Source organism: Miniopterus schreibersii, assembly GCF_964146895.1.
Source record: "Miniopterus schreibersii genome assembly, chromosome: 2".
Taxonomy (NCBI): domain Eukaryota; kingdom Metazoa; phylum Chordata; class Mammalia; order Chiroptera; family Miniopteridae; genus Miniopterus; species Miniopterus schreibersii.
In genome coordinates, this window is record NC_138102.1 from 81,084,788 (window position 1) to 81,111,489 (window position 26,702).

Below are 26,702 nucleotides of genomic sequence, written 5' to 3' on the forward strand. Positions count from 1 at the left end.
ATTATATGGGTAAGAAAATAGAAAATTTATTCAGTCAACAAAGAGTCACTTAGCTCCTATATGTATCAATTGAGAAAGATTACTCTGAAATGACTTAAAATAATCTTTAAGAGCAAGAAAAGTGAAGATTGAAAAAAAGCTTTAAAGACAGTGTGATGATTTGGTGTTAATATTCAGAGGAATGCCAAAGAGAATAAAGTACACACAAAAAAATGAAAGTTTGACAGACAATGATATGGGCTTAGCTGAGACTGGAAATGATGAATTTGTAGTGGCTCTAATCTACATTAATGTGTACTTTTCTCTAGTAGCTCTCAATCACTCCTGCATAAGGGAGAGAAGGTAGATCTTAGCCTCAATAAAAAACCTTCTATGAGAACGTCCACAGCAGTTTTATTTACAGTAGCCTGGAACAGGAAACAATTCAAATGTTCATCAACAGAAAAATGGAAAAACTAATTGTTTTACTCACAATAGCCAAAAGGTAGTAACAACCCAAATGTACATTAACAGATTAATGTATAAACAAAATATGACACATACATACAATAGATTATTCTTCATCTGTAAAAAGAATTAAATTTTGGTATATACTACAACAAAAATGATCTTTGAAAACACTATGCTAAGTGGAATAATTCAGACATAAAAGGACAGATACTGTATAATTCCACTTATATGAAGTATCTAGAACAGGCAAATTCATAGAGACAGAAAAGTGAATAGAGGCTACTAGGAGTTGGGGCAGGGGAAAGAGGGAAAACTGGGGAGCTATTGTTTAATGAGTATAGAATTTCTGTTTGAAATTATGGAAAAGTTATAGAAATGGATAGTGGTTGCATAATATTGTTATTATAAGTAATGATAATAAATGGTGCACCTGGAAATCATTAAAATAGCTGATTTTATGTTATATATATTTTACCACAATTTAAAAAACATAATTAGCACCCTGGATTTTTCCCTCTTTCCTCCTATTTTTCTAAAAAATTTTTGAGGTATAACTTACGTAAAATAAAATGCACGATCTTAGGTATAAAGAGTTTAACAAATGTATACACATATGTAACCATCATCCAGAACAAGATATTGAGCATTCCCATTACCCCAAAGTTCCCTCGTAGACATTTCCAGTCAGTCTACAGACTTCTGACAATATAGACTTGTTTTCTTGTTCTTCAAAAGCACATAAATTTATTCATACAACAAATTGGTTTTTGTGTATGTGTGTCTGGCATCTTTAACTCAACATAATATTTTTGAGATTTATCCATGTTGTTGTATGTATCAGTATTCCATTCCTTTTTAATCATGGCTAGCATCCCATGGCCTCCCATTTCAGCAAAAGCCAAAAATAGAGAAGGGATTATCTAGGACAAAACTTATATCTCACTGAATGAATTCCCATGACATACATGGAAGACTCACATGGTTCTTGACATTTATATACCAACAGAAACAATACCAGCTTTGATAAGAAAGAACAAAGAGTGTAAGAAATGAAAAAAAGACTCTGAGACTCTCAAAATTCTATGGTCAGGAAACAGACTGGTAAAACTAATGTGTGCGAACTCTAACCAAATGTGTGCTAACTTTCATGAAAATAAAAAAAAGGGAGGCTGACTCAGAGGGTGAATTCAGAAATCCATGAATATGAAACCAGCTGTTCAGAAGGTCAAACTATTATCCTAGGGGGCAGAACCAAGAGCTAGTAGGGCAGAAACTTGAAACCAGAGAGCAGAGCTGTGAACTGCAGATGATTGTTTCCAGGCCTTAAAAACAAATGGAGTTTATCCAGCTAGATTTCAAATTGCTTGGGATCAATATTCCTTTTTACCTTCCATTTTATCCCTTTTGAACCAAAATGTCTATAACTGTTACCCTATACCTGCCTCACTATTATATTTTAGGAGCAGATAACTTGTATTGTTAGCTTTACAGACCCACACCTAAAGAACTTCTGCGCCAATAGATGAATTATACCTGGAGCACTATCAATATTGATTTAGTTGACAAAACTTGGAACTTTTGAGATTTAGGTGATATGTTGGACTTTGACTTGATGCTGTAATGGGATGGGACCTTTGGGGAACTTGGGATGGGTTAGTGTATTTTTCATGTGGGAAGGATGTGATTTGTTAGGGGCCAGAGTGGGGACTGTGATAGACAGCACAATGGTCCCCAAAGTTGTTCACATCCTAATCTCTGGAACATGTGAATATGTTACATTACATGGTAAAAGTAATTAAAGTTGGAGATGAAATTAAGTTTTCCAGTAAACTGAACATAAAGTAGATTACCTTAGATTGTCTGGGTGAGCTCAGTCTAATTAGATGAGCTCTTAAAAATGGGATACGGAAGCAGAAGCATGGATGAGAGAGAGACAACGTGAGGATGTGACTTGCTGTTGCTGGTTTTTAAATGGAGGAAAGTGACTGAGTCAAGGAATGTGGCAGTTTGTAGAACCTAGGAATGGCCTTCAATTCACAGCCAGCAAGAAATCAGCACCATCAGTTCTACAGCCAGAAGGAGCTGAATTCTGCCAACCACCTGAATGATCAAGGAAACAGATAATCCCTAGAGTCTCCAGATGGAATGAAACCCTGCTGCTGCCTTCATTTTAGTATGGTGAGACCCATGCCAGACTTCTGACCTATAGAACTTTTAAGATAATAAATGTGTCATTTTAAAGCACTGAGTTTGTGTTACAATTTGTTACGGCAGCAATGGAGAACTAATACGAAGACAGTCAAATATTTCTACTGTTTGGGGGATTACATTCTTACAGGGAGAGACAGTCAATAAATAATATATATAATAAATAAATTACATAATATGTTAAAATGTAATAAGTAATACAAAAAAGTAAAAGTTAGAAGAGGAAAGGGTGATGAGAGTACAATTTTAAAGGGGTAGTTAGGGTAAGCCTTATTGAAAAGAGGACATTTGAACAAAGGGGGGTTAGCAGTAATTTAGCAGTTAAAATAAAATATAGCAGTATTTTCTTAAGTAAAATAATTGGTTACCCAACTTGTTTGAAATCATAGTGTTAGAATTTAAACTAAGATATATACTTTTTCAAGATTTACTCAACATAGAAAAAATGGTCGTTTATTTTATTGGCTAAGCATTGTATTTTAAAGATTGTCTTTTCCTATTTTTCTCATTCTTATTCTAAATTTTTCTTATGGTTTTCATACTTAAAAAAATATATATATTTCTCCCAAGATATATTATTTTGGAAACTTCTCAAAGTTTTTCTAAAAATGTAATGAATTCTTTCACTATTTCCTTTTCTAACTAGAACTTTCTAGTTTCATGAGACTCAAAGTGACATAGTAGAAAAAGTTAGGTACTATCTGAGGCAAGCTCTGCATCTTGGATGCCACAAACTTTGGCAAGCTGATGACTCACTCAACTTCAGTTTCTATCTGAAAGGTTAGAAAAATTGTTCCTATTTGCAAGGGTGTTATAAAAAATCTAATAAAATCTTGTGAATTTCTTCATAAATTCTATTAGTTATTTTCACAGATTTCTCCCCTTGATCTAAATTTCTAAAACAAAATAAAATATCCAATATGTTTAAAATCATGTAACAGTTGATTGTTTCAACATAAGCCAAATAAAAGTAAATAGGGGAGAAAATCTATTTGGTTAAAGCAAAAATTCACTGAAGCCTAAATTTTTGCTCCTGATAGTTTGCTTTGACCTGCTTAGGGCAGAAAGTATGAAGCAACATGGAGACAGGAAAGCCCAGAGTTCAGAGGAAGAAAGAACTGGGTTCTCATCTAGGTAGGCCCCTTACAGTTATGCCCCTTATCATACCTGTGTAAAGGTAGAATCCACTCTCCCATGTTATGTTTGGAGTTTTGTAACCATGAAAAGATCTTTAATTTGCCTCTTAATTATTTTGTAAAATAAAGATAATAAATTATTTTAAAAATCCAAAAGGTTTCTTCTTTTTTCCAAAACTTTGAGATAGAAAAGACAAGAAAAAGAAAGGAAAGAAAAAAATAAAAAGAAAGATAAAATACACATTTTGGTGATGTCATCACCCCGTTAGTGAACAGAAAAAAGCACATATTTTTTAACAAATATTATTTGCTGCAAAAACAATTTTTTAGACTCAGCCTGTATCTTTATCTTTTTCTCAATGTATAGCAGAATAAAAATGACATAGAAAATAGCTACTTTAAACTAGCAGAATCAAGTTTTTGTCTTATTTATGTTATTCTATTTGATTTAATTAGCAAGCATGTTTTCTGGGAAAGACAAGCTATTTAGAACAAAAAAATCTAACAGCGCACATGAGAACCGAGCTAATTCTGGTACTGCATACATTTATTTTTTCATATTGTTATTGGTTAAAGAGGGATTAAATTCCTTTGTATCCATATATCTGAAGAGAAAAGATAGCTACATTTAATTTCATACTAACTTGGTAAGTGACTTAACTTCTTGCAGCTTCCATTTTTTTATCTGTTAAAAATAACAATAATCTTGCAGTGGTACAGTGAAAGATAATTTCAAACTACCATAAACACATAGTAATAGTAGGCTCTCAATAAATGATATTTAGATTGCTGTGGTAGTGATTAATGTTATTTTATGTAATTATTAATGCTAACCTAAACTTCCAAGCAGTCAGCATGGTTCTAGTTTAAGTACCTCCTTGCTCAATGATGTGCTAATGAATAAAGCAATGAAATAAATGTAAAACAATCTAAACATCCTAAAAATTGACATAGATTTGGTGCTAGTGGGGTATAGAGTATCAGACCAAACTGAGGACATCTAAACAGATTTGCCCTCTAAAATCACATGTAGGGGAAGGGGTAGGAAGGGGTGGAACAGGTCATTGGGGAGAAAAAGGGACATCTGTAATATTTTAAACAAAATTTTAAAAAAATCACATGTATATGACAAAAATTTCAACTCTAGAATTTATGTAGTTTCTTAATAAACTTCTTCAATGCCGCCTACAATTCCTACTAAACATCACAATCAACAGGAATTATCATCAATGGTGAAAGTCTAGAACCACACTAGTTTGCCAGTCCTGAAGTGATAAGGGAAGACAAAATGGTTTTTAAAACTTCCTGAGGCAAGGAAATAAAATAAAATAATTTTGAATTAAAAACAAACAAAAACAGGTGATGTTAATATTTTCTTTACAGAGGTGATATGATGTCTGAGATGACCACTAAATTGAAAAGGCATTTGTTTTACTTTTCTATTCAGTCTCATTAATTTCTCAGAACAAATAATTTTAAATGAATTGGGGACACCATTCTTATAGTCAACTGTAATTTACTAAGCACTTATGATGTACTAGGTGCTGTACAAGACCTTGGTTATACTGAAATGTAAAATTGAATCCTTGGCTTCCAGATCTCCTAGTTTAGAAGACAGACATTTACTACCCAATGTGTAAGTTTTATGACTGAGCTAAAGAGAGAAACAGAAGAGGCTGCTCATACAGTCTGAAGATTTGGGAAGAATTCCTTGGAAAAGGTGATATCTGAGTCAAGACTTTAAAAAATGAAGACGACTGAAAAGTCAAGTTGGGGCAATTGCATTTGGAAATATGTGAGAACTGGCTAATTCAGGGAATTTTAGCAAATAAAGGCTGGATCATAGGTGAATGTGGTGGAGTGGGACAAGTAGTCTGGGGCCAGACCATGTGGACCATTATATGCACACTAAGATAGTAGAAAGTTAATGAAATATTGTGCTCATATTGCTTTCTATGCAAGTAATTTTTCATCTTTTATTTATATGGGAAAACAGGAAGATATTTGAGAACAGCATATACAAAGCAGGAATATTTACTAGGGATTTTGATAAATGTTGTATTTAGCCCTTCAATTTCAGTCTTCAATAAGCAACTGCCATTCCCAAACCTCAAAACACAGGGCTCTCTGTGTTACAGTCTTTGTGATTTGGGGCTCTTCTTTCTAGTACATGCTTAGCTTAATGGAAAGGAAGACCAAAGATATTCACTAGGAAAATCATAATGCAACTGCACTGGGTTGAACAGTGTCCCTCAAAAATTCATGTCAGGCCCAGCCGGGCGTGGCTCAGTGGTTGAGCGTCGACCTAGGAACCAGGTGATCGGGGTTCGATTCCCGGTTAGGGCACATGCCCAGGTTGCGGGCTGCAGCCGATCAATGACTCTCTCATCATTGATCTCTCTCTCTCTCTCTCAATCTCTCTCTCTCTCTCTCTCTCTCTCCTTTCCTCTCTCTGAAATCAATAAAGATATATTAAAAAAAAAAATTCATGTCAGTGCAGAACCTCAGAATGTGATCTTATAAGGAAATAGGGATCTTTTCAGATGCAATTAGATAAGTTAATATGAGGTTACTGGATTAGGGTGGGCTCAAAATCAAATAAATTGTGTCATTACAAGAAGAAAATATGCAGAAAAAGGCAGTGATTGGAGTTATGCTGTCACAAACCAAGGAACACCAATGATTGCTAGCAGCCACCAGAAGTGAGGAGACACAAGGGATAGTTTTTTCTGCAGAGCCTCCAGAATGAACCAAGCATTCTAACAACTTGATTTCTAACTTCTGACCTCATGAACTGTGAGAGAATAAATTTCTATTGTTTTAAACCACCCAAATTGTGGTAATTTGTGATTTCAGCCCTAGTAAATAAATGCAGCAACTAAAAAAAAATATATATCTAAATATTGTTAGGAATTTCTCAGGTGACTTTTTCTAGATGGGACTTTACCTATACCAAACATTTCAAGCCAGTCTTAATAGACAGATGAATAATTTTTAGGAAATCTTACTTTAATTATACCATCTATAATGTAGAAAAGTCTATATAAATTTCAAGATCTTAGAAAAATATTAGTTTCCCTCTATGTCTACCTATTTACACATGTATTTTTTAAGCTTAGTCATGACAAATAGGTAATCATTTTTACAATTTATTTTCTCTTTGTACTTAAGGTTATTTTCTTTGCTCCACCTTGAGGAACTTGATATTTCCTACAATAGTATTGCTTCTATTCCAAATGAAATCCAGAAACTCAGGTATTTTGGGAGTAGTAAGTACACACAAAATCATATCCCTCTGAAATGTATATTTGGTGATGATGGAGAAAATTCAGTTCCTTCATTTGTTTAATAACCATCAAACATATGTGAAACATAAAGTTTACCAAAATGTAATTTGAATGATTAGTGTACAGTATTTTTAGGACATAACATTTTCAGTAATTATTTAAAGAGCAATACTGATGACCACTTAGTAGAATGAAAACCTACTTTTGTCCATTTTTTCATGTGTGCCCCTATTGTTCTTATCAGTTTTATTTTACTTTTTGTAAGGAGATAGATATAGATAAAATGCTAATCATACACAATGTAATTTTAATACTAAGCTCTGATTCTCATATTATTATTTTTTTAAAATATATCTTTATTGATTTCAGAGAGAGGAAAGGAGAAGGAGAGAGAGAGAAACATCAATGATGAGAGAGAGTCATTGATTGGCTGCCTCCTGCAGGTCCCCGACTGGGGATGGAGCCCACAACCCGGGTATGTGCCCTGACTGGAAATCGAACCTCGATCACCTGGATCCTAGGTCAAGGCTCAACCGCTGAGCCACGCCCAGCCGGGCTCTCACATTAATTTTTAAAAAGTCTCTGAAGTTTATCTATGTCCTTCTAGGTCAGTACTGAACTATTTTGATTATAACTTTAGAATAATTTTTAATAACTATTAGGGAGATTAGATTTCCATAATAGTCTCTCAACCATTCTCTTTAGATCATGATCTTTGAGATATTTGATATAATTCCACACCTCTCCTCACCCCAAACGCATAAACACAACATTAGGATTTTAATTGGAATTGCCTTGAGTTTACATATAAATTTTTAAGAATTCACATTTCTGATGATAATAAATCTTTTTGCCCTAAAACATAGTATATATTTTTTTATTTGTTCAAGTTTTACATTCTTCATAAGAATTTGTGACTCACTTCACATAGTCTTTTATCTTCTTACTAACCTTTCTAAGTATTTTATAATTGTGTTGCTACTGGGAATGTAATATTTTCTCTAATTTTTATTTCTGACTATTGCCAGTACAGAATAGGGAAAAGCTATGTACTTCTTTACATTAATTTTAAATCAATTATGTAACCAAATAATCTTATTAGTTTTGGTTGAGTTTTACTAGATTTTCTTTGGTTTTCAAGAAGCATAAACTTATCTTCAACAAAATGAGATACTTTTGTCTCTACTTTTCTAATATTTATACCAATTATTTAATTTCTTTGTATTTTATTAGGGAAATTGAAGCTGTTCACATTTATAATGACTGATATATTTATTTTTTTGCCTTCCATTTTACTTTGTTTTTACTATTTACTTTCTCCTTTTCCTATTTATCTTTAATATTTTTTTTCAAGATTTTTTTCCCTTTTTTTCTTCCTTGTTAATTTTGGAACTCTACTGTACTTTCTCAGTCTCTTATTAGCTATCATCCCTTTCCACAAACTCACCCCCCACCATCATGGTCTGTCTCCTCACTGCTGCGTTCCCCCGATAGCTGAGACCTTTAGAATACTTTCATCTTCCTGCTTTCCTGCATTCTTTCCCAATGAATTCACCCCTTATCTAATTATAGGCTTTGCTGAGGCAATTTAGGAACTTTTATTTCAGATTCTCATTAGTATTTTTCCTTTCATTCTGTCTCTTTACTTAAAGAATATTATTAGCACTTAGATCTCACAAGCTTAAGAAATAAAACAATGTCTCCCATGGGTGGGCAATCTCACATTATAGCCCTTTTCACAAGCAGTCTCCACCCTCATATCCTCCTCTGGCTTCCAAAGTTGCAGGTAAGGTACCTGTTGCCAGTTTAATTTCTTTTTCTCTTTAAGTGGTTCTTATTTTTATCTGGAAAGACTATGATTTTCTCATTATCCTTGATCTTCAGAAATTTGGTCAGATTATGCCTAACAGTATGTCTTTTGTTATAACCTGTTTAAAAGTGTTCTGCACCCAATTCCACTCTGGTAGGGAGGCACATCAACAAGCAATTCTTGGACATCAGCTGGGTGTACTACAATTCAATTCAATTCTGACACTATCTAATTCAAGATAGCATTAGATCCCACAGGTGAAAGGCTGGGTCCCACAAGACTGCCTCCCACTTCAAATGCCAATAGCAAGCCCAGGTTATTGCCTGTACTTCTGCCTGCCTTGTAAACCAGAGGTTCCCACAATCCCTCTTCTGCTATAATTAATTTGCTAGAGCAGCTCACAGAACTCAAGAAACCTATTTACTCTCTAGATTACCAATTTATCACAAAGGATATATATTAAAAAATACAAATCAATAGCCAGATGAAGAGATACATAGGGTGAGATCCTGAACAAAGTAGCTTCTGTCTTTGTGGAGTTTGGGGCTCAACACAGTGGCACATTGAAGTGTTCTGGTTCCCACATCTGGAAGCTCTCTGAAACCCTTCCTTTATGGTTTTTATGGAGGCTCTATTACATAGGCAAAATTGATTAAAGTATTGGGCATCAGTGATTGATTCAACCTCCAGCTCTTCTCTGCTCCCCAGAAATCAGGGAGTGGGACCAATAGTTCGACCCCTCTAGTCATGGTTGGTTGTGCTGGCAACCAGTCCATCCTCAGGTGCTTTCCAACAGTCACCTCATTAACATAAAACTAGTTGTGGTAAAAAGGGACTTGTTATGAATAACAAGACACCCATTTCATTTTTATGGTTCTGAAGCAATTTCAGGAACTGGGGAGGAGACCAAATATAACAGATGTTCCCGTTGCTCCTATGGCTCTAAAAATTCCAAGAGTTTGGGGAGCTGTGATACAGAAACTGTGGGTTAAGGACAAATATGTATGAGAAATATATTTTGGTCATCTGAGTGGACAAATCTATGTTTCCTATAAATCATGATATCATGCCTGTTTTTCTTGGAATTCACTGAACTCTTGTAATCAGCAATCTATTTTGAATAATAATAGCCCTGCTGGACAGAGTAGTCTTGGTTTCAGATCCATGCTTTTTACTATCTTGAACACTTCATGCCATTCCCTTCTGGCCTGTAGAGTGTCTGCTGAGAATTCAGCTAACAGCCTTATGGGAGCTCCTTCATGGGTAACAGATTGCTTTTCTCTTGCTGCCTTTAAGATTCTCTTTTTGCCTTGAATTTTTGTCATTATAATTATGATGTGTCTGAGTGTGGGCCTCTTTGGGTTCTTCTTTCTTGGGACTCTCTGTGCCTCCCAAACTTGTGTGATTTTTTAATTTATTACCAAGTTAGGAAAGATTTCTGCTATAATTTCTTCAAACAAGTTTTTTAATCCCTTGCTCACTTTCTTCACCTTCTGATACTCCTATGATGCAAATATTTTAGGTTTCATGTTGTCCCACAGTTCCCTTAAAACTGTCCTCCTGGTTTTTAATTGTTTTTTCTTTTAGGTTCTCTGATTGAGTGATTTTTTCTTCCTTGTCATCTAATTTTCTGATCCAGTCCTCAGCTTCCCCTATTCTGCTGCTTATTTCTTCCAATGTATTTTTTATTTCTACTATGTCATTCTTAATTTCCTTTATAGTTTCCATATCTTTTTCATGCTGTTGAATATCCTTAAAATCAGTATTCTGAACTCTATATCTGCTAGATTGCTTATCTCCAATTCATTTAGCTCTTCTTCTGGACCATTCTCTTGTTTTTTCATTTGGGACATTTTTGGACTCCCAATTTTGGCTGCCCCTTTTGGGTTGTTTCTATGTATTAGGTTGGACTGCTAAGATTCCCAGTGTTTGCCTTAGGAAAATGGTTTTATATGTCTTGTTTGTTTTTCTCTTCTGGCTGCTCTGTCTTCGGCTCAGGTCTAATAGTAGTCTGAGTACCATCCAGAGCACTGAGAGTGTTAGTGGTGTAGCAGGAGGAGGTTTTTCTGCTATGTTTGTGATTATTATTTCTTTTTGTATAGTAATGATATGTTGCAAAGACCGAAAATACAAGCTTAATTCTACTACTCACACAAATGCTTATTATTATTATTTTTTTTCCAAAATAATATATTGGTTCAGTTGCTTTTTAAGTTAATTTTCTTTATTCTAAGTAAGTACTTAAACACTTGTCTTTTATCTTTACTAAGTTTTGTAGTAATTTTCAGGAACATTGGAACAGAATTTTGCTTCTGTATTATAAATTGCATAAATGCCTTTTAAAGTATGGTTTTCTTTATTTGCAGATCACTTAAAAAATTGGTTGTTGACGGGAATGACCTGACATCTTTTCCATCTGGAATTTTGAAGCTTAACCTAAAAAAAATCCTATTTGAAAATAACTACACTCATCCTATTCTTTGGAAAGAGAATTCTTTGAATAGTCCACAGCGTCTTACTCAACTTACTTCTTTGTTCTTTTTGAAAAATAATCTGTCTGATTATTATGATGTGATCCCAGTTGAAATTCAAATGTTACTAAACTGGTAAGTAAATTCTGAAACTCTTTTAACCAAAATTCACTGTTAAGCATTTAAAATTTTCTTTATTACAGGCTGAGATGACAGTTTTACTGTAAATACACACACACACACACACACACACCTTGCATCACACACTACACATCAAAACATACACTCAATTCTTTAAATTTCTCTTTCTGGCTCTTCAGGCATAAAAATGTTGTCTGAATTCAGCCTGTCTTCTAACAGTGTAAAGTTATTACTTAAATCTAATGTGAGATACAGATTGTTGAGGTGTAGCTGGCAACATCTATACAGTTGTATAAATCCTGTCTATGAATCACTACAGATGTAAAGTGCATTCTTAAAAAAAAAAAAAAGAAGAAGAGATTCTTCAGTCTCAGGCACACTGTGCAGGGAAATTATTTAGTTTATTCTAACTTTTTAGAGACCAGGAATAGAGCAGAAATATACAGAAAAACTTCTTTTACTCTGGGCTCAATGGCCAGTGTGAGACTCATTGCCTAATCTCAGGACTAGGGTTCTTAAACTGCACACACTTTCAGTCTACTCAGGCTTATCTACTATTTCCCTTAGATGGTGTAAAACTATTTTTACTGCAGTACTGATCATCAGTGCTTGTATTATTATTTTACTATTATTATTATTGTGTTCAAAATATTACAGAAGACAAAAAATTTTTCTCCTCATTGACCCATTCCACCCCCCATCCCCTCCCCAGTCCTTCACCACAACATTGTCTGTGTCTTTGGGTTATGCATATATGCATATAAATTCTTTGGTTAATCTCAACCCCTCCACCCACGCATCCCCCCTCTACCCCTCTGAGATTCATCAGTCTGATCCATGCTTCTATGTCATTGAATCATTTCTGTTTATCAGTTTATTAAGTTCTTCAGATTCTACATTTCGGTGAGATCATCTGATGTTTGTCTTTCTCTGCTTGGCTTAGCATAATATTTTCCAGGTCCCTCCATACTGTCCCAAATGGTATGAGATCTTTCTTCTTTACAGCTGCATCGTATTCTATGGTGTAACTGTTTCATGCTTTTTGGTCCACTCATCTTCTGATGGGCACTTGGGCTGTTTCCACATCTTAGATATTGTAAATTGGGCTGCTATGAACATAGGGGTGCATATATTCTTTATGATTAGTGTTTCAGGATTCTTAGGATATATTCCTAGAAGTGGGATCACTGGGTCAAAATCAGTTCCATTTTTAATTTTTTGAAGAAACTCCGTACTGTTTTCCATAGTGGCTGCACCCATCTGCATTCCCACCAGCAGTGTACTAGGGCTCCCCTTTCTCCATATCCTCACCAGCACATGTCATTTGTTGATTTGTTGATGGTAGCCATTCTAACAGGTGTGACATGATACCTCATTGTGGTTTTAATTTGCATCTCTCTGATGATTAGCGATGTTGCTCATTTTCTCATGTGTCTCTTGGCCATCTGTATGTCCTTTTTGGAGAAGTGTCTATTCAGGTCCTTTGCCCATTTTTAAATTAGATTGTTTGTCTTTCTCTTGCTGAGTAGTATGAGTTCTTTGTACACTTTGGAAATTAGCCCTTTATCAGATACATCCTTGGGAAATATGTTCTTCCAAACTGTGGGGTTCCTTTGTATTTTGAGGTTGTTTTATTTTGCTGTGCAGAAGTTTTTAGTTTGATGTAATCTTATATGTTTATTTTTTAATTTTTTTCCTCTTCCCTTAGGAGATGTATCAGTTAAAATTTCACAATGTAAGATGTCTGTGACTTTACTGCCTATGTTTTCTTCCAGGATTTTTATGGTTTTGAGAGTTACATTTAAGTCTTTTATCCATTTTGAGTTTATTTTTGTGTATGGTAAAAGTTGGTGGTCTAGTTTCATTCTTTTGCATGTACCTGTCCAATTTTCCCAGGATCATTTATTGAAGAGACTGTCTTACTCCATTGAATGCTTTTGACTCCTTTGGTAAATATTAACTGACCATAATGGTGTGGGTCTATTTCTGGGGTCTCTGTTCTGTTCCACTGATATATTTGTCTGGTGTTAGACCAATACCAGGCTGTTTTGATTACAATTGCTTAGTAGTAGTTTGATACCTGGTAAAGTGATCCCTCCCATTCTGTTCTTTTTTCTCAGGATGGCTGCAGCTATTCAGGGTCTTTTTTGGTTCAATATAAAATTTTGGAATAGTTGTTCTAGCTTTGTGAAATATGCTATTGTATTTTAATAAGAATTGCATTGAATCTATAAATTGCTTTGGCTAGTAAGGACATTTTAATTATATTAATTCTTCCAATCCATGAGCATGGTATATTCTTCCACTTGTTGATATCGTCTTCTATCTCTTTTTTCAGTGGCCTGTAGTTTTCTGAGTACAGGTCTTTTACATCCTTGGTTAGGTTTATTCCTAGGTATCTTATTTTTTTAGATGCAGTGGTAAATGGTATTCTTTTTTCAGTTTCTCTTTCTGAGAGTTTATTGTTGATGTTTAAGGATGCCATCAATTTCCAGATCTTAATTTTGTATCCAGCTACCTTGCTGAATTCATTTGTCAAATCTAGTAGTACTTTGATGGAGTCTTTAGGGTTTTCTATGTACAATATTATGTCATCTGCAAATAATGACAGTTTTACTTCCTCTTTCCCAATTTGGATCCATTTTATATATTTTTCCTGTCTGATGACTGTGGCAAGGAGTTCCAATTCGATGATGAACAAGAGTGGTGAAAGTGGACATCCTTGTTTTGTTTCTGTTTTAAAGTTTAGTTTTTGCCCATTGAATTTAATGCTGGCTGTAGGTTTGTCATATATAGCCTTTATTATGTTGAGGTATGATCCCTCTATTCCCACTTTGCTGAGAGTTTTTATCAAAAATTGGTGCTGGATTTTGTCGAGTGCTTTTTCTGCATCTATTGATATGATCATATGGTTTTTGACCTTCATTTTGTTTATGTGATGTAACACATTTATTGATTTGCGGATGTAATATGAGCCTCGCATCCCTGGAATAAATCCCCCTTGGTCATGGTGTATGATCTTTTTAAAGTATTTCTGGATCCAGTTTGCTAGTGTTTTGTTGAGAATTTTAGCATCTATGTTCATCAGGAATATTGGCCTGTAATTTTCTTTCTTTGTAGTGTCTTTATCTTGTTTTGGGATTAGGATGATGCTGGGCTCATAAAAAGAGTTTGAGTTTTCCCTCCTCTTGAATTTTCTGGAATAATTTGAGGAGAATAGGTGTTAATTCTTCTTTGAATGTTTGGTAAAACTTGCCCATAAATCCATCTGGTCCAGGACTTTTGTTTGCTGGGAGTTTTTTGATTACTGCTTCAATTTCATTAGTTGTTATTTGCCTATTCAGGTTTTCTGCCTCTTCCTGATTCAGCTTTGGAAGACTGTATGCATGTAGGAATTTGTCCATCTCACCCAGGTTGTCCAGTTTGTTGGCATATAGTTGCTCATAGTGTTTTCTTATGATCCTTTGTGTTTCTATTGGGTTGGTTGTCATATCTCCTCTTTCATTTCTGATTTTATTTATTTGGGTCCTCTCTCTTTGTTTCTTGGTGAGTCTGGTTAAAGGTGCATCAGTCTTATTTATGTTTTCAAAGAACCAGCTCTTGGTTTCATTGATTTTTTTTTTTTTTTGATTTTTTTTTGGTCTCTATGTCATTCATTTTTGCTCTGATCTTTATAATTTCCTTCCTTCTACTTTCTAGGGCTTTCCTTGCTGCTCTTGTTCTAGTTCTTTTAGTTGTTGTGTTAGGTGGTTTAGTAGAGCTTTTTCTTGTTTCTTGAGGTATACCTGTAACCCATTCATTGTTTAATAACATGTTATTTAGCTTCCATGTGTTTGAATTTTTTTTTTATAGTTGTTGAATTCTAGTTTCATGGCATTGTGATCTGAGAAGATGCTTGATATGATTTCAATCTTCTTGAATTTGTAGAGACTCCCCTTGTGCCCTAACATGTAGTCTAGTTTTGAGAATGTTCCATGTGCACTTGAGAAGAATGCGTATTCTGCTGTTTTGGGATGAAATATTCAGTAAATATCTATTAAGTCCATTAGATCTAGTGTGTCATTTAAAGTCTCTTTCCCTGTTTATTTTTTGTCTTGATGGTCTGTCCAGTTCTCACAGTGTGTTGTTAAAGCCCCCCACTATGATTGTGTTGCTGTCGATCTCCACCTTAAAGTTCACCAAGAGAATTTTTTATATATTTAGGTACTTCTATATTGGGTACATATATATTTATAAAGGTTATATTCTCCTATTGCATTGATCCCTTTAATATTATGTAGTGACCATCTTTGTCCCTTGTTATGGTCTTTTGAAGTCTATTTTGTCAGAAATATGTATTGCTACCTCAGCTTTTTTTTCCCATTGCATGGAATATTTTATTCCATCTTTTAGCCTCTGTGAATCTCTTGCTCTCAGGTGGGTCTCTTGTAGAGGTGCTTGTATTATTGATTTAACAAATATTTGTTGTTTGCCTAAGTAAAGTACTTTCTCAGGAATGTATAATTTACCAATATTGACTCTGTAAAAGACAGAAAACCTGAACAGATTAGTAACCACTGAAGAAATTTAAAAAGGTGATTAAAAATGTACAAATAAAAACTAATTAGACCCCAAAATTTCCAATTTTATTATTATTATTTTTAATCATTATCCAAGGATATGTTTATTGATTTTAGAGAGAGAAGAAGGGAAGAAAGAGAGAAAGAAACATCAAAGTGAAAGAAAAACATCATTTGGTTTACTCTATAACTCACCCCAAATGGGTTATATAGCCTGCAACCTAGGTATGTGCCCAGACTGGGAATTGAACCTGCAACCTTTTTTGGTTGATGATGCTCCAACCACCTGAGCCACCCAGCTGGCTGGGGCCAAAGTTTCCAGTGTTAATGCATTGAGATGTCAGTGCTCATGAGATCTGGATGCACATAAGAAAGTAAGAAAATTTCCAAGGACAAAAAAATTTATTTTTAAATTAAAATTTAACTAGTAAGTGGTAAATAGATATGAGATCAAGAGACTTGAATTCACCACAAATGTTTTTTGAGAGAATGCACTCAATTTAGACTTTGAATAGTTCAAAAAATTAAGTTTAAATAAATATTATTTTACAATTTAAAGAAATTTCCAAATATATGAAAAAACAAGCTACTTAGATTAAAAGTCAGCAAAAACATTAAACAGATACAAATCTCTTCAGATATAACATCTTAGTTTTGTTTACAGAATATGAAATAGCTACTTTAAGTGTTTAAAGAAATAAAACATAATTTCAAAATTGCTTAAGGAACAAAAAACCATCAAATATGAACAGGTAAGTGTGAAAAATAAATTTTAAATAAAATGAAATTCTGGAAACTAAAAAATGTAATAGTTTATATTAACTTGGGTTAAACAAAGGATACACACATGACTAAGTGAAGATTTAACATACATAGAGTCCCAGAAAGTGAGAATAGAGAGAATGTTGGGAGTTGTTGTTCAATGAGATAATGACTATAAATTCTCAGAAGTAATCAAAGATGTAAATTCACAGACACTGAAAGTTCAATACAAACTAAGTAAAGCATCTTTGTAGTGAAACTGAAGATCATCAAAGACAAAAATGATTAAACTATCATTTAAAATTGGAGAAGAAATAAAGAGCTTCCCTGACAAGAAAAAGGTAAAGGAGTTCATTACCACCAAACCAGTATTACAAGAAATCTTAAAAGGATTTCTTTAAGAAGAATAAAGAGCCCTAGCCAGTTGATCAGTGATTAGAGAATAGGCCTGAAGACTAAAGGGTCTCAGATTTGATTCCGTTATAGGGCATGTACTTCAGTTGCAGCCTCGATCCTCCTCCCATATTGGGGCACATGCAGGAGGCAACCAATCAATATCTCTGAAATCCATGTTTCTCTTTCTCTTTTCCACTCTCTGAAGAGCAATGGAAAAATCCTCAGGTGAGGATTAAAAAAATAATAAAGAAGAAAAAGAGAAACATAAATATGTATAATAAAATGGCAATAAATACATACTTACCAATAATCATTTTAAATGCAATTGGATTAAATACTCCAGTCAAAAAACATAGGGCAGCTGAATAGATGAGAAAATTATATATATATATATATATATATATATATATATATATACACACACACACACACACACACATATATATAATATATATATGTTGTCTACATATATATATATAATATATATATATATGTTGTCTACAAGACACCCAGTTCAGTTTGAAAGGCACGCATGGGCTGAAAGTAGAGGGATGGAAAAAATGTCATGAAAATGAAAATGAAAAAAAATCTGTGGTAACAATACATATATACCAGACAAAATGACTTTAAAATAAAGGCTATAACAAGAGACAGAGAAGAACCCAGCAATTCTATTTCTGGGTTTTTATCCAAAGAAACCCAAAACATTAATTTGAAAAAACATATGCATCCATATGTTCATTATTTAAAATAGCTAAGATATAAAAGCAACCTAAGTGTCTATCAATAGATGAATGGATAAAGAAGTGATGCATATATACAAAGGAATATGATTCAGCCATAAAAAAGAACAAAATCTTGCCATCTGCAACATGGATAGACCTAGAGAGTATTGTGCTGAGTGAAATAAGTCAGACAAAGAAAGACAAATGCCATATGATTTTGTAACCTGTGGAAATGGGATCCTTTCACAGAGTTGCAAAGAAGGCATTCCAGGGACCCACTTATGGGGGGTTGTGGTGTGGGAGTTTTATTGTAGAAGCAAAATCAAAGGACTGCTCCTGGGTTCTCAATGTCTCATCTCAGTCCATCACTCAGTGAAAAAAAACTCAACCTTTTCTTTATCAGATCCAGAGATAGGGCCATTGTCCAGGCATTTTGGGCCATTGGTTCAGTCCATGTCTCTCAGTGGCACTCTGCCAGGTATTGTGCCCAGGCCTGGGCCAGTATGCCCCAGACCCCAGGTTACTGCTAGGGCTTCATGGTTGCTATAGACAGAGAACACGTGAACCAATGAGTCAAGCAAGTGAAACTAACCAATCAACTCCCCAATTTTTTGTAGGCTTGTTATGAGTCCACCCTCTAACCAATCTATTTCCTAGATCTTCTGGGGTTCTGTGTCCTTTATTCAGTACGATCTTTTTCCCAGGCTAGATGGATCCTTTTCCCAACCATCCTTTATGGTTGCCACCTTAGTTCCTACCGTGTATGCCTCATAGTAGAAACACCTACCCCTGCTCCACCTTGACTTCTACTGGGCATGTGCCCAACAGAAGAATTTCTCCTGCTGTTTTTATCCCACCCCCCCTCTGCCTCCATATACCTGTTTTAGGGGATTAGGTCCGCAGAGCAGAGGATGCCGTGGGGTGTGTGTGATGCTATAACTTCCTAGTGAAATAAGCATGCTTATGCTCTCTAATTTATTATGCTTAATAATGTCTGATTCCCTTTGCTCCTTTCCTTTATTAATATTTAGCTGCCTACACTAATAATGTCACTTAATGTGAAATCTAGAAAAAACAAAATAAACAAACAAAACAAACAAATTTATAGATCCAGAGAACATTTTGATGGTTGCCAGATGCAAGAAGGTTAGGAGAATAGGTGGAAAAGGGGAAGGGATTAAGAAGTACAAATTGGTAGTTACAAAATTGTCATAGGCATGTAAAGTATAGCATATGGACTATAGTAAAAAATATTGTAACAACTATATATGGTGTCAGATGGGCACTAGATTTATCAGGCTCTTTCATAAGTTATAAAAAGTCTAATCACCATGTTGTACACCTGAAACTAATATAATATTGTATGTCAACTGTAATTGAAAAATAAAATATTATTTTTTAAAAAGAAAAAATATTTGGTCTGTGTACCCTTGGAATTTCCTGAGTGATGAGAGTGTCTCTTATTATGTTTAATGGGCTCCTTTCAATACTACCTGAGTTTGTGCAAATAAGGTGGCTTCTGGGAGCCCCTAGATAGTTTCAGGATGGGGAATGGTTGCCAGAAGATCAAGCTTTGATTAGAAGGTTGAACTTTCAACTTCACCCCCCTCCACTTCATGGAGGGAAAGAGAGAGGTGCTGAAGATTGAGTCCAACCACCAATGGCTAATTATTTAATTAGCATGCCTATTTAATGAAACTTCCATAAAAACCCCTAAGCAACAGTGTTCAGGGAGCTTACAATTTGGCAAATATATCTGGTGCCTGAAGAGAGGCACACTCCAATTCCACTGGGACAGAGACTTCTGCACTTAGACCTCACTTCCTCTGGCTATTCATTTGTGTCCTTTATTATAAACAGTAATAGTATGTGCAGCATTTCCAGAGTTCTGAGTGTTCTAACAAACTATCAAACCTGGTGAAGGGGCATCACTGGAACCCCAAATTTGTAGCCAAGTGGAGAAAAGGGTGGTAACCTGGGGATCCCCTACTTGTCACTGCATCTGCAGTAAGGGCAATATTGTAGAACTGAGCCCTTAAACCTGTAGGGTCTGGCACTTACTCCCTGTAATTAGTGTCAGAATTTAATTGAATTGACTTTTAGGACACAAAGTTGGTGTCTGCAAAAAATAAAAAGTTGGTTGATGTCAGAAGAAACCTCTAACAAATATGTAGTTTGCATGTTTTAATCATCATGTAAATATCACAAAATATGTCATTCTTCAACTTGTTTTTTATTCTAACATATTTTTAAGATTTATCCATATTTATTTTATATAGCTTTAGTTCATTAACTCTTGTATAGTTTTCTTCAGAATGACTATTTCTAATCCATTCTTTCTCCTGCTGGTGAACACTTGAATTGGTTCCAGTTTTACTGTTACTAAGAAGTCAGCAATAATGATTTTAAAGAATATCTCCTTATGCAAATTTGCAAGTGTGTCTAGGTCATAGAGTATGTGTACCTTCAACTTAATGTAGAAATTGCCAGATTCTCTCCAAAGTGATCACACCAATTTGTATGCTACCAAAAAAGTATCAGAGTCCCTGATAGTCTCATACAAAATTTTGTATCGTCTGACTTTTGCATTTTTCCCATTTGATTATTGTGAAATGATATTTTTTTGCTATTTTGTTTTGTATTCTCTGATTACTAATGAGTTTTAGAAGCTTGTCGGTGTTCTGTGGATATTCAGTTTTTTTCTGTGAATAGTCTGTTCATGTACCAATGTTAATGTAACTAATGGGTTGATGTCCTTTTTAAAAAACTGAATTGTGAACATTTAAAAATATATATGGACACTAATTCTTCACTAGTTTATGTTAATCCCTTTATTTTTAAAATAAAATTTATTTTGAATTATAAAAATAACATTTATTATAGAAATTTTTGAAAATACAGAAAGACATTATAAAGAAATTTAGAATTGCCTGTGATTACACTATCCAAGGATAATTACTGTTTTCCATTTGGGATCTATCTTTAGAGTGTTTTCTTACTATGAATTTATACTTTTTTATTTTAAAAAACAAGATATCTACTAGCATTTAATTGTTCATTTGTGTATGTCTTAGTTCCTCAATTAGATGCTAAGATCAATAATGATGGTCATATTTTCTACTACAGTGAGTCTTACATAGCATCAATAAAATATCTTTTGTTTAGTAGAAATTTACTATATATTGATTTAATGTTTCTTTCATTCCAGCACATCCAGATGTGAATGGTGTCTTGGTCCCAAGTTTGATGAAGATTATCGTGTCATCCAATCCTGCAATGTTTTCGGAGTGACACACCTTCCTGTTATGTTTCACGTCTGTTCTTCTTCCTGCTATAGGGCAGTAATCGAAAACAGCTCTGTTTAAGATAGTATTCCTGGTAAAATAGTATCTCTAAATTCTGAGTTGATGATCATACAATGATTTTTGAATCCCACTTTAAAAGCCACTAAAGTTTTTATATATAGTAATTCATTTCTTTGAGAGTACAGGTTCTGTACGAAGACATTAGTGTTTTCTCATGTGAATCTTCTTTGTAATCCTAGCTCTTATGAAAGTTTGTGATTGTTAGGGAATTCTTGCAGAATAAATTAATTAAGAAGGATTAATGCAAGTTTTTGGATTTCAATAAATCTCTATAAAATGTCTTTCAGACAATATTTACTATAAAAAGAAAAATGTTAGAATCCTTTGCAAAAAGGATTTATCTTAAAACTGGCCTTTTCATGCACTCATTCTAAGTGATAACATTTCAAAGTCATCAATGCGGTTTTGCCTCACAGAGCTTCATAATGATGTATCCAAGTTCTCGACATTTGTTCATTTCTGTGGAAATTTATCCAGTGCCAATCATCTAAATTGTGGATTGCTCTTGGGAATAAAATTTAATTCCAGCCCTGGAAGGTGTTGCTCAGTGTTTAGAGCATCGGCCCACACACTGAAGGGTCACAGGTTTGATCCCTGGACCTGGAGGGGTGCATGCTGGAGGCAACCAATAATTGTGTCTCTCTCACATTGATGTTTCTCTCTCTCCCCCTTCTCTCTCTCTTCCCTCCCTTTCACTCTCTCTAAATATCATGGGAAAATATCCTTGAGTGAGGATTAACAAAAAATAAATAAAATTTAATTCCAGCCCTATATTTACTTGTTTGAATTTATTACCAAGGCTCTTAGAAAACTGGTACAATGTCTCACCCATATTGACCTTCATCTCATGAAGCCTGGTGCATAAGCTAGTGCCAGCATTCAACAGGCCTTCAGTGATAGCCTGGCAAGAAAATACAGTAAAACTTACACAAGAGGCTTTAAGATTTAGTATTTGTCAAGAAAAAGGTAAACAAGTATTTTGATATAACAATTTGTAAATAACTCTGCAATAAACGTAAGGGTGCATATATTCTTTCGAATTAGTGTTTCAGGTTTCTTTGATTATATTTCCAGAAGTGGAATTGCTGGGTCATAAGAAAGTTTCATTTTTAATTTTTTTTTTTAAGTTTTCTTTTTTAATATATCTTTATTGATTTCAGAGAGAGGAAAGGAGAGAAAGAGAGAGAGAAACATCAATGATGAGAGAGTCATTGATCGGCTGCAGCCCGCAACCTGGGCATGTGCCCTGACAGGGAATAGAACCCCGATCACCTGGATCTTAGGTCGAAGCTCAACCCCTGAACCACACCCGGCCGGGCTCATTTTTAATTTTTTGAGGTAACTCCATACTGCTTTCCACAGTGGCTACACCAATCTGCATTCCTACCAACAGTGCACAAGAGTTCCCTTTTCTCCACATTATCGCCAACACTTGTTTGTAGATTTATTGATGATAGCCATGCTGACAAATATGCAGTGATATCTCATTGTGGTTTTAATTTGCATTTCTCTGCTGTTTCGTGATGTTGAGCATCTTTTCATATGTCTATTGGCTAGCAGAATGTCTTCTTTAGAGCAGTGTCTATTTAGGTCCTTTGCCCATTTTTTAAAAAAAATATGTCTTTATTGATTTCAGAGAAGGGAAGGGAGGGGGAGAGAAAGCAATAGAAATATCAATGATAATAGAGTCGTTGAACAACTGCCTCCTGCACGCTCCCCACTGGGAGTCGATGCCACAACCCAGGCATGTGTCCTGACAGGGAATTGAACCACGATCTCCTGGATCATAGGTTAATGCTCAACCACTGAGCCACGCAGGCAAGGCTTTTGCCCATTTTTAAATTAGATTGATTTTTTTATGTTGAGTTTTATAAGTTCCTTATGAATTTTGCCCGTATCAGAAGTATTGGCAAATTATGTTCTCCCTTTCAGTGGGCTGTCTTTTCATTTTGTTGATGGTTTCCTTTGCTGTGCAAAAACTTTTTTATTTGACGTAGCCCCATTTGTTTATTTCTTCTTTTGTTTCTCTTGCCCGAGGTGATCTATCAGAAAAAATATAGCTATGAGAAATGTCTGAGATTTTACTGACTATGTTTTCTTCTAGGATTTTTATGGTTTCAAGTCTAACATTTAAGTCTTTAATGAATTTTGAGTTTATTCTTGAGTTTGATGTAAGAAGGTGGTCTAGTTTCATTTTTTTGCACACATCAATCCAATTTTACCAACACCATTTATAGAATAGACTATTGTTAGCCCATTGCATGTTTTTGCCTGCATTTTCAAATATTAATTGACCATACAGGCATGGATTTATTTCTGGGCTTCCTATTTTGTTCCATTGATCTGTATGTCTGTTTTTATGCCAGTACCATGCTGTTTTGATTACTATAGTCTTGTAATATAGTTTGATATCAGGTAGCATGATTCCTCCAACTTTGTTCTTTTTTCTCAAGATTGCTATGGCTATTCAGGGTCTTTTGTGGTTCTGTATAAATTTTTGGAATATTTGTTCTAGTTCTGTAAATATGCAATTGGTATCTTGATGGGAATTGTGCTGAATCTTTTGATTGCTTTGAGTAGTATGCATCTTAAGGATGTTAGTTCTTATCCATGAACACAATACATGCTTCCACTTATTTGTATCTTCTCCAATTTCTTCAGTGTCATATAACTTTCTGATTATAGGTCTTTTAGATCCTATAATTTATTCCTAGGTATTTTATTCTTTTTGAAGCAATTGTGAATGAGATTTTTTTTTTTAGTTTCCCTTTCTGATAGCTCATTATTGGTGTATAAGTAATGCAACTGATTTCTGGATATTTATTTTGTAGCCTGCTACTTTACTGAATTCATTTATTAGTTCTAGTAGTTTTTTTGGTGGAATGTTTAGGTTCCCTATATACAGTATCATGTCATCTGAAAATAATGACCATTTTGGAGTAGCTCAAGTGCTCATTAGTAGATGACTGGATAAAAAACGCTGTGATACATTTACACAATGGAGTACTAAGCCATAAAAAAAAGGAAATCTTATCTTTTGCAAACAGCATGGATGGGCCTATAGAGTATTATGTTAAGTGAAAATTGCCAGTCAGAGAAACACAAATACCATATAATTTCATTTATATGTGGAATCTAGTGAACAAAATAAACTAACAGACAAAATAGAAACAGACTCATAGATACAGAGAGCAGATTGACAGCTGTCAGAGGAGAGGGGGGTTGGGGACCTGGGTGAAAACGCTGAAGTTATTAAGCAAAATAAATAAAAGAATAAATAGCCTCTTAGACACTAACAGTGTGGTATTTACCAGAGGTATAGGGAATTGGGGGAGAGTAGAAGAGGGTAAAGGGCAGATAAATGGTGATGGAAAGAGACTTGCTTTGGGGTGTTGAACACACAATACAATATACAGGTAATGTATCACAGAATTGTACATCTGAATCCTATAAAACTTTACTAACCAATGTCACCCCAATAAATTCAATTAAAAAAAATTAGTACAGGAATATATGTTTAATCTGTTCAAAGCTTTGAAATGCTTTCATCAGTTTGGTATTGTTCACCATGATGTTAAGCCCAACAATTTTTTATATGATAGAATCCTGAATAAGTACTTCTTGGTAGACTTTGGTTTAGCCTAAGGAATCTTTGATGCAAAAATAGAGCTTCTCAAATTTGTCCATTTAGAAGCTCAGCAGGAAACTTGTTCAGAAAATAAATTTCACGTAATCACTGGAAACAAGGTTTCATTGAGTGGCCCAGCAACCCACCACAAAAAAGCTCTGTTAAAAGGCCCTGCACAAATACACAGATTAAACAAGGAAAAGATGGAAAGCATGGATCTGTAGGCCTTTCTAGCACACTGTGTTTAGAGGAAGAAATTTCAATATATACAGCTCCATTTCACACGAGAGCCCTGCAGTGAAATTTGTGAAACATGGATGTATTATCTAGAAAGTTAGCAACAAAAATAAGACTGTTTTCCCAAACGATACAAATAGTAATGTAATGAAGAAAACTACCAGTTCTGGCCCAGCTAGCCTCACCTGTGACTGTTATGCAACAGATAAAGTTTTCAGTATTTGCCTTTCAGGGCAGCAACAGGTTGCCCTTAGGGCAGATACACCAGGATCCAGAGGCCTTAACAAGTGCCCCAATCAAACTACAGCAATTAACATGTAGCCTGCGGGTGTCATATTTCTTACTTTGCCTCATGGATGATATCCATTTTATAAAGCAGGTGATGGTTTAACGTGTTTGGCTCAAATTATGACAATTTATGAATTAGCCAAGCTGCTAAAACCTTTGGTAAATCAATATTGTATAGCAAAGAAATTTCAGCACAATACTTGAGAAAACTCTGTGAGAAGCTCAGTGTTATAGATTCTTATACTCTCAAATTAACAACTGATGTACAATGTACAAGGGCCTGTTTTTCATGACCCAGCTTTTTCAGAGAAATCTGACCATAAAGTTTCTCACTTCATACAAACACTTCAAGTACAGCTCTCTGGAATTAATTGCATAAAGTGAACAGAAATGGCTGTGAGGATCATTTTGATGCATATACTACCAACCTAAAAGTTTTGGGCAAGGTATCTGATGAAGCTTATGACCTGCTTGATAAACTTCTAGATCTTAATCCAACTTCAAGAATAACACCAGAGTTTGGATGTGAATACCCTGTCTCTATTACTTGCTAAAAGTAAATAAAACTGCCTTGTTATGGTAGGCAGCTATTAGAGGAGAGCTTGGCTGGCCACTTCAGAAGGGTGGGCCAGGCGAGGCTACACAGAGGACGGCAGATGAGGGTGCACTGGGATCCAGGAGTGCCCCGCAGACCCCAACCAGCTCCCCTGGATGTGAAGGCAGGCTGAAGGCTGTGGGGATATCCAGACTTCCTGAGAAGTGGGTGGTGCAGCTCCCTGCTCCACACTACCATAGATAGGGAGCAGCAAGGAGTCTCCTCCGTTGGCCAAAATGGCTTAGGGGGAGGTTCTTACACCCAGTATACCAAAAGATGAATGGCCAGGGCCCAAGCACACCAAAAGCTAGAAGTATGAATGGATAGGGCCCCAGTTGCCAAAAGTTAGATAGATGAATGGACAGGGCCCAAGCAGCCGAAAGTTAGCAAAATAATTGGATAGAAAAAAATAGCCCTCCCCTTGCTATCTCTATAAGAACCTTGGACTTCAACAGGAAGGGGAGATGATCTTTGAGAAAGGAGTTTACCATTATCCCAGGTCATGCACCTGAATAAAGTTCTCTTTTATTTGCACCAGCACCTGCCTCATGAGTTTGTCTTTTGTTGTGGCAGGCAGCCGAACTTGCGTTTTCACTTACATTGTGACAAAAAGAACAACAGCAGAAGAAGATTTGTTGCATCCT

At 35.0% G+C, this 26,702-nt stretch overlaps 1 protein-coding gene and 1 pseudogene across 2 annotated transcripts in view; both read left to right on the forward strand.

The window, feature by feature from the left end:
* The window catches only part of LRRC63 (leucine rich repeat containing 63), a gene marked incomplete at both ends in the record, with an annotated part of 86,436 nt that extends 65,126 nt beyond the window's left edge, over positions 1-21,310 (forward strand). The window contains 3 exons of the mRNA XM_081127744.1: positions 6,966-7,049; positions 11,258-11,497; positions 21,154-21,310. Of these exons, the coding sequence (XP_080983870.1) occupies positions 6,966-7,049; positions 11,258-11,497; positions 21,154-21,310 (481 nt within the window). The remainder of the gene's footprint in view (positions 1-6,965; positions 7,050-11,257; positions 11,498-21,153) is intronic.
* Positions 21,311-24,219: 2,909 nt separating this feature from the next.
* On the forward strand, positions 24,220-26,017 carry LOC308552458 (cell division cycle 7-related protein kinase pseudogene; annotated as a pseudogene). The gene is made up of 2 exons: positions 24,220-24,268; positions 24,813-26,017. The product of its transcript is annotated as a cell division cycle 7-related protein kinase pseudogene (transcript).
* The last annotated feature ends 685 nt before the right edge of the window (positions 26,018-26,702 follow it).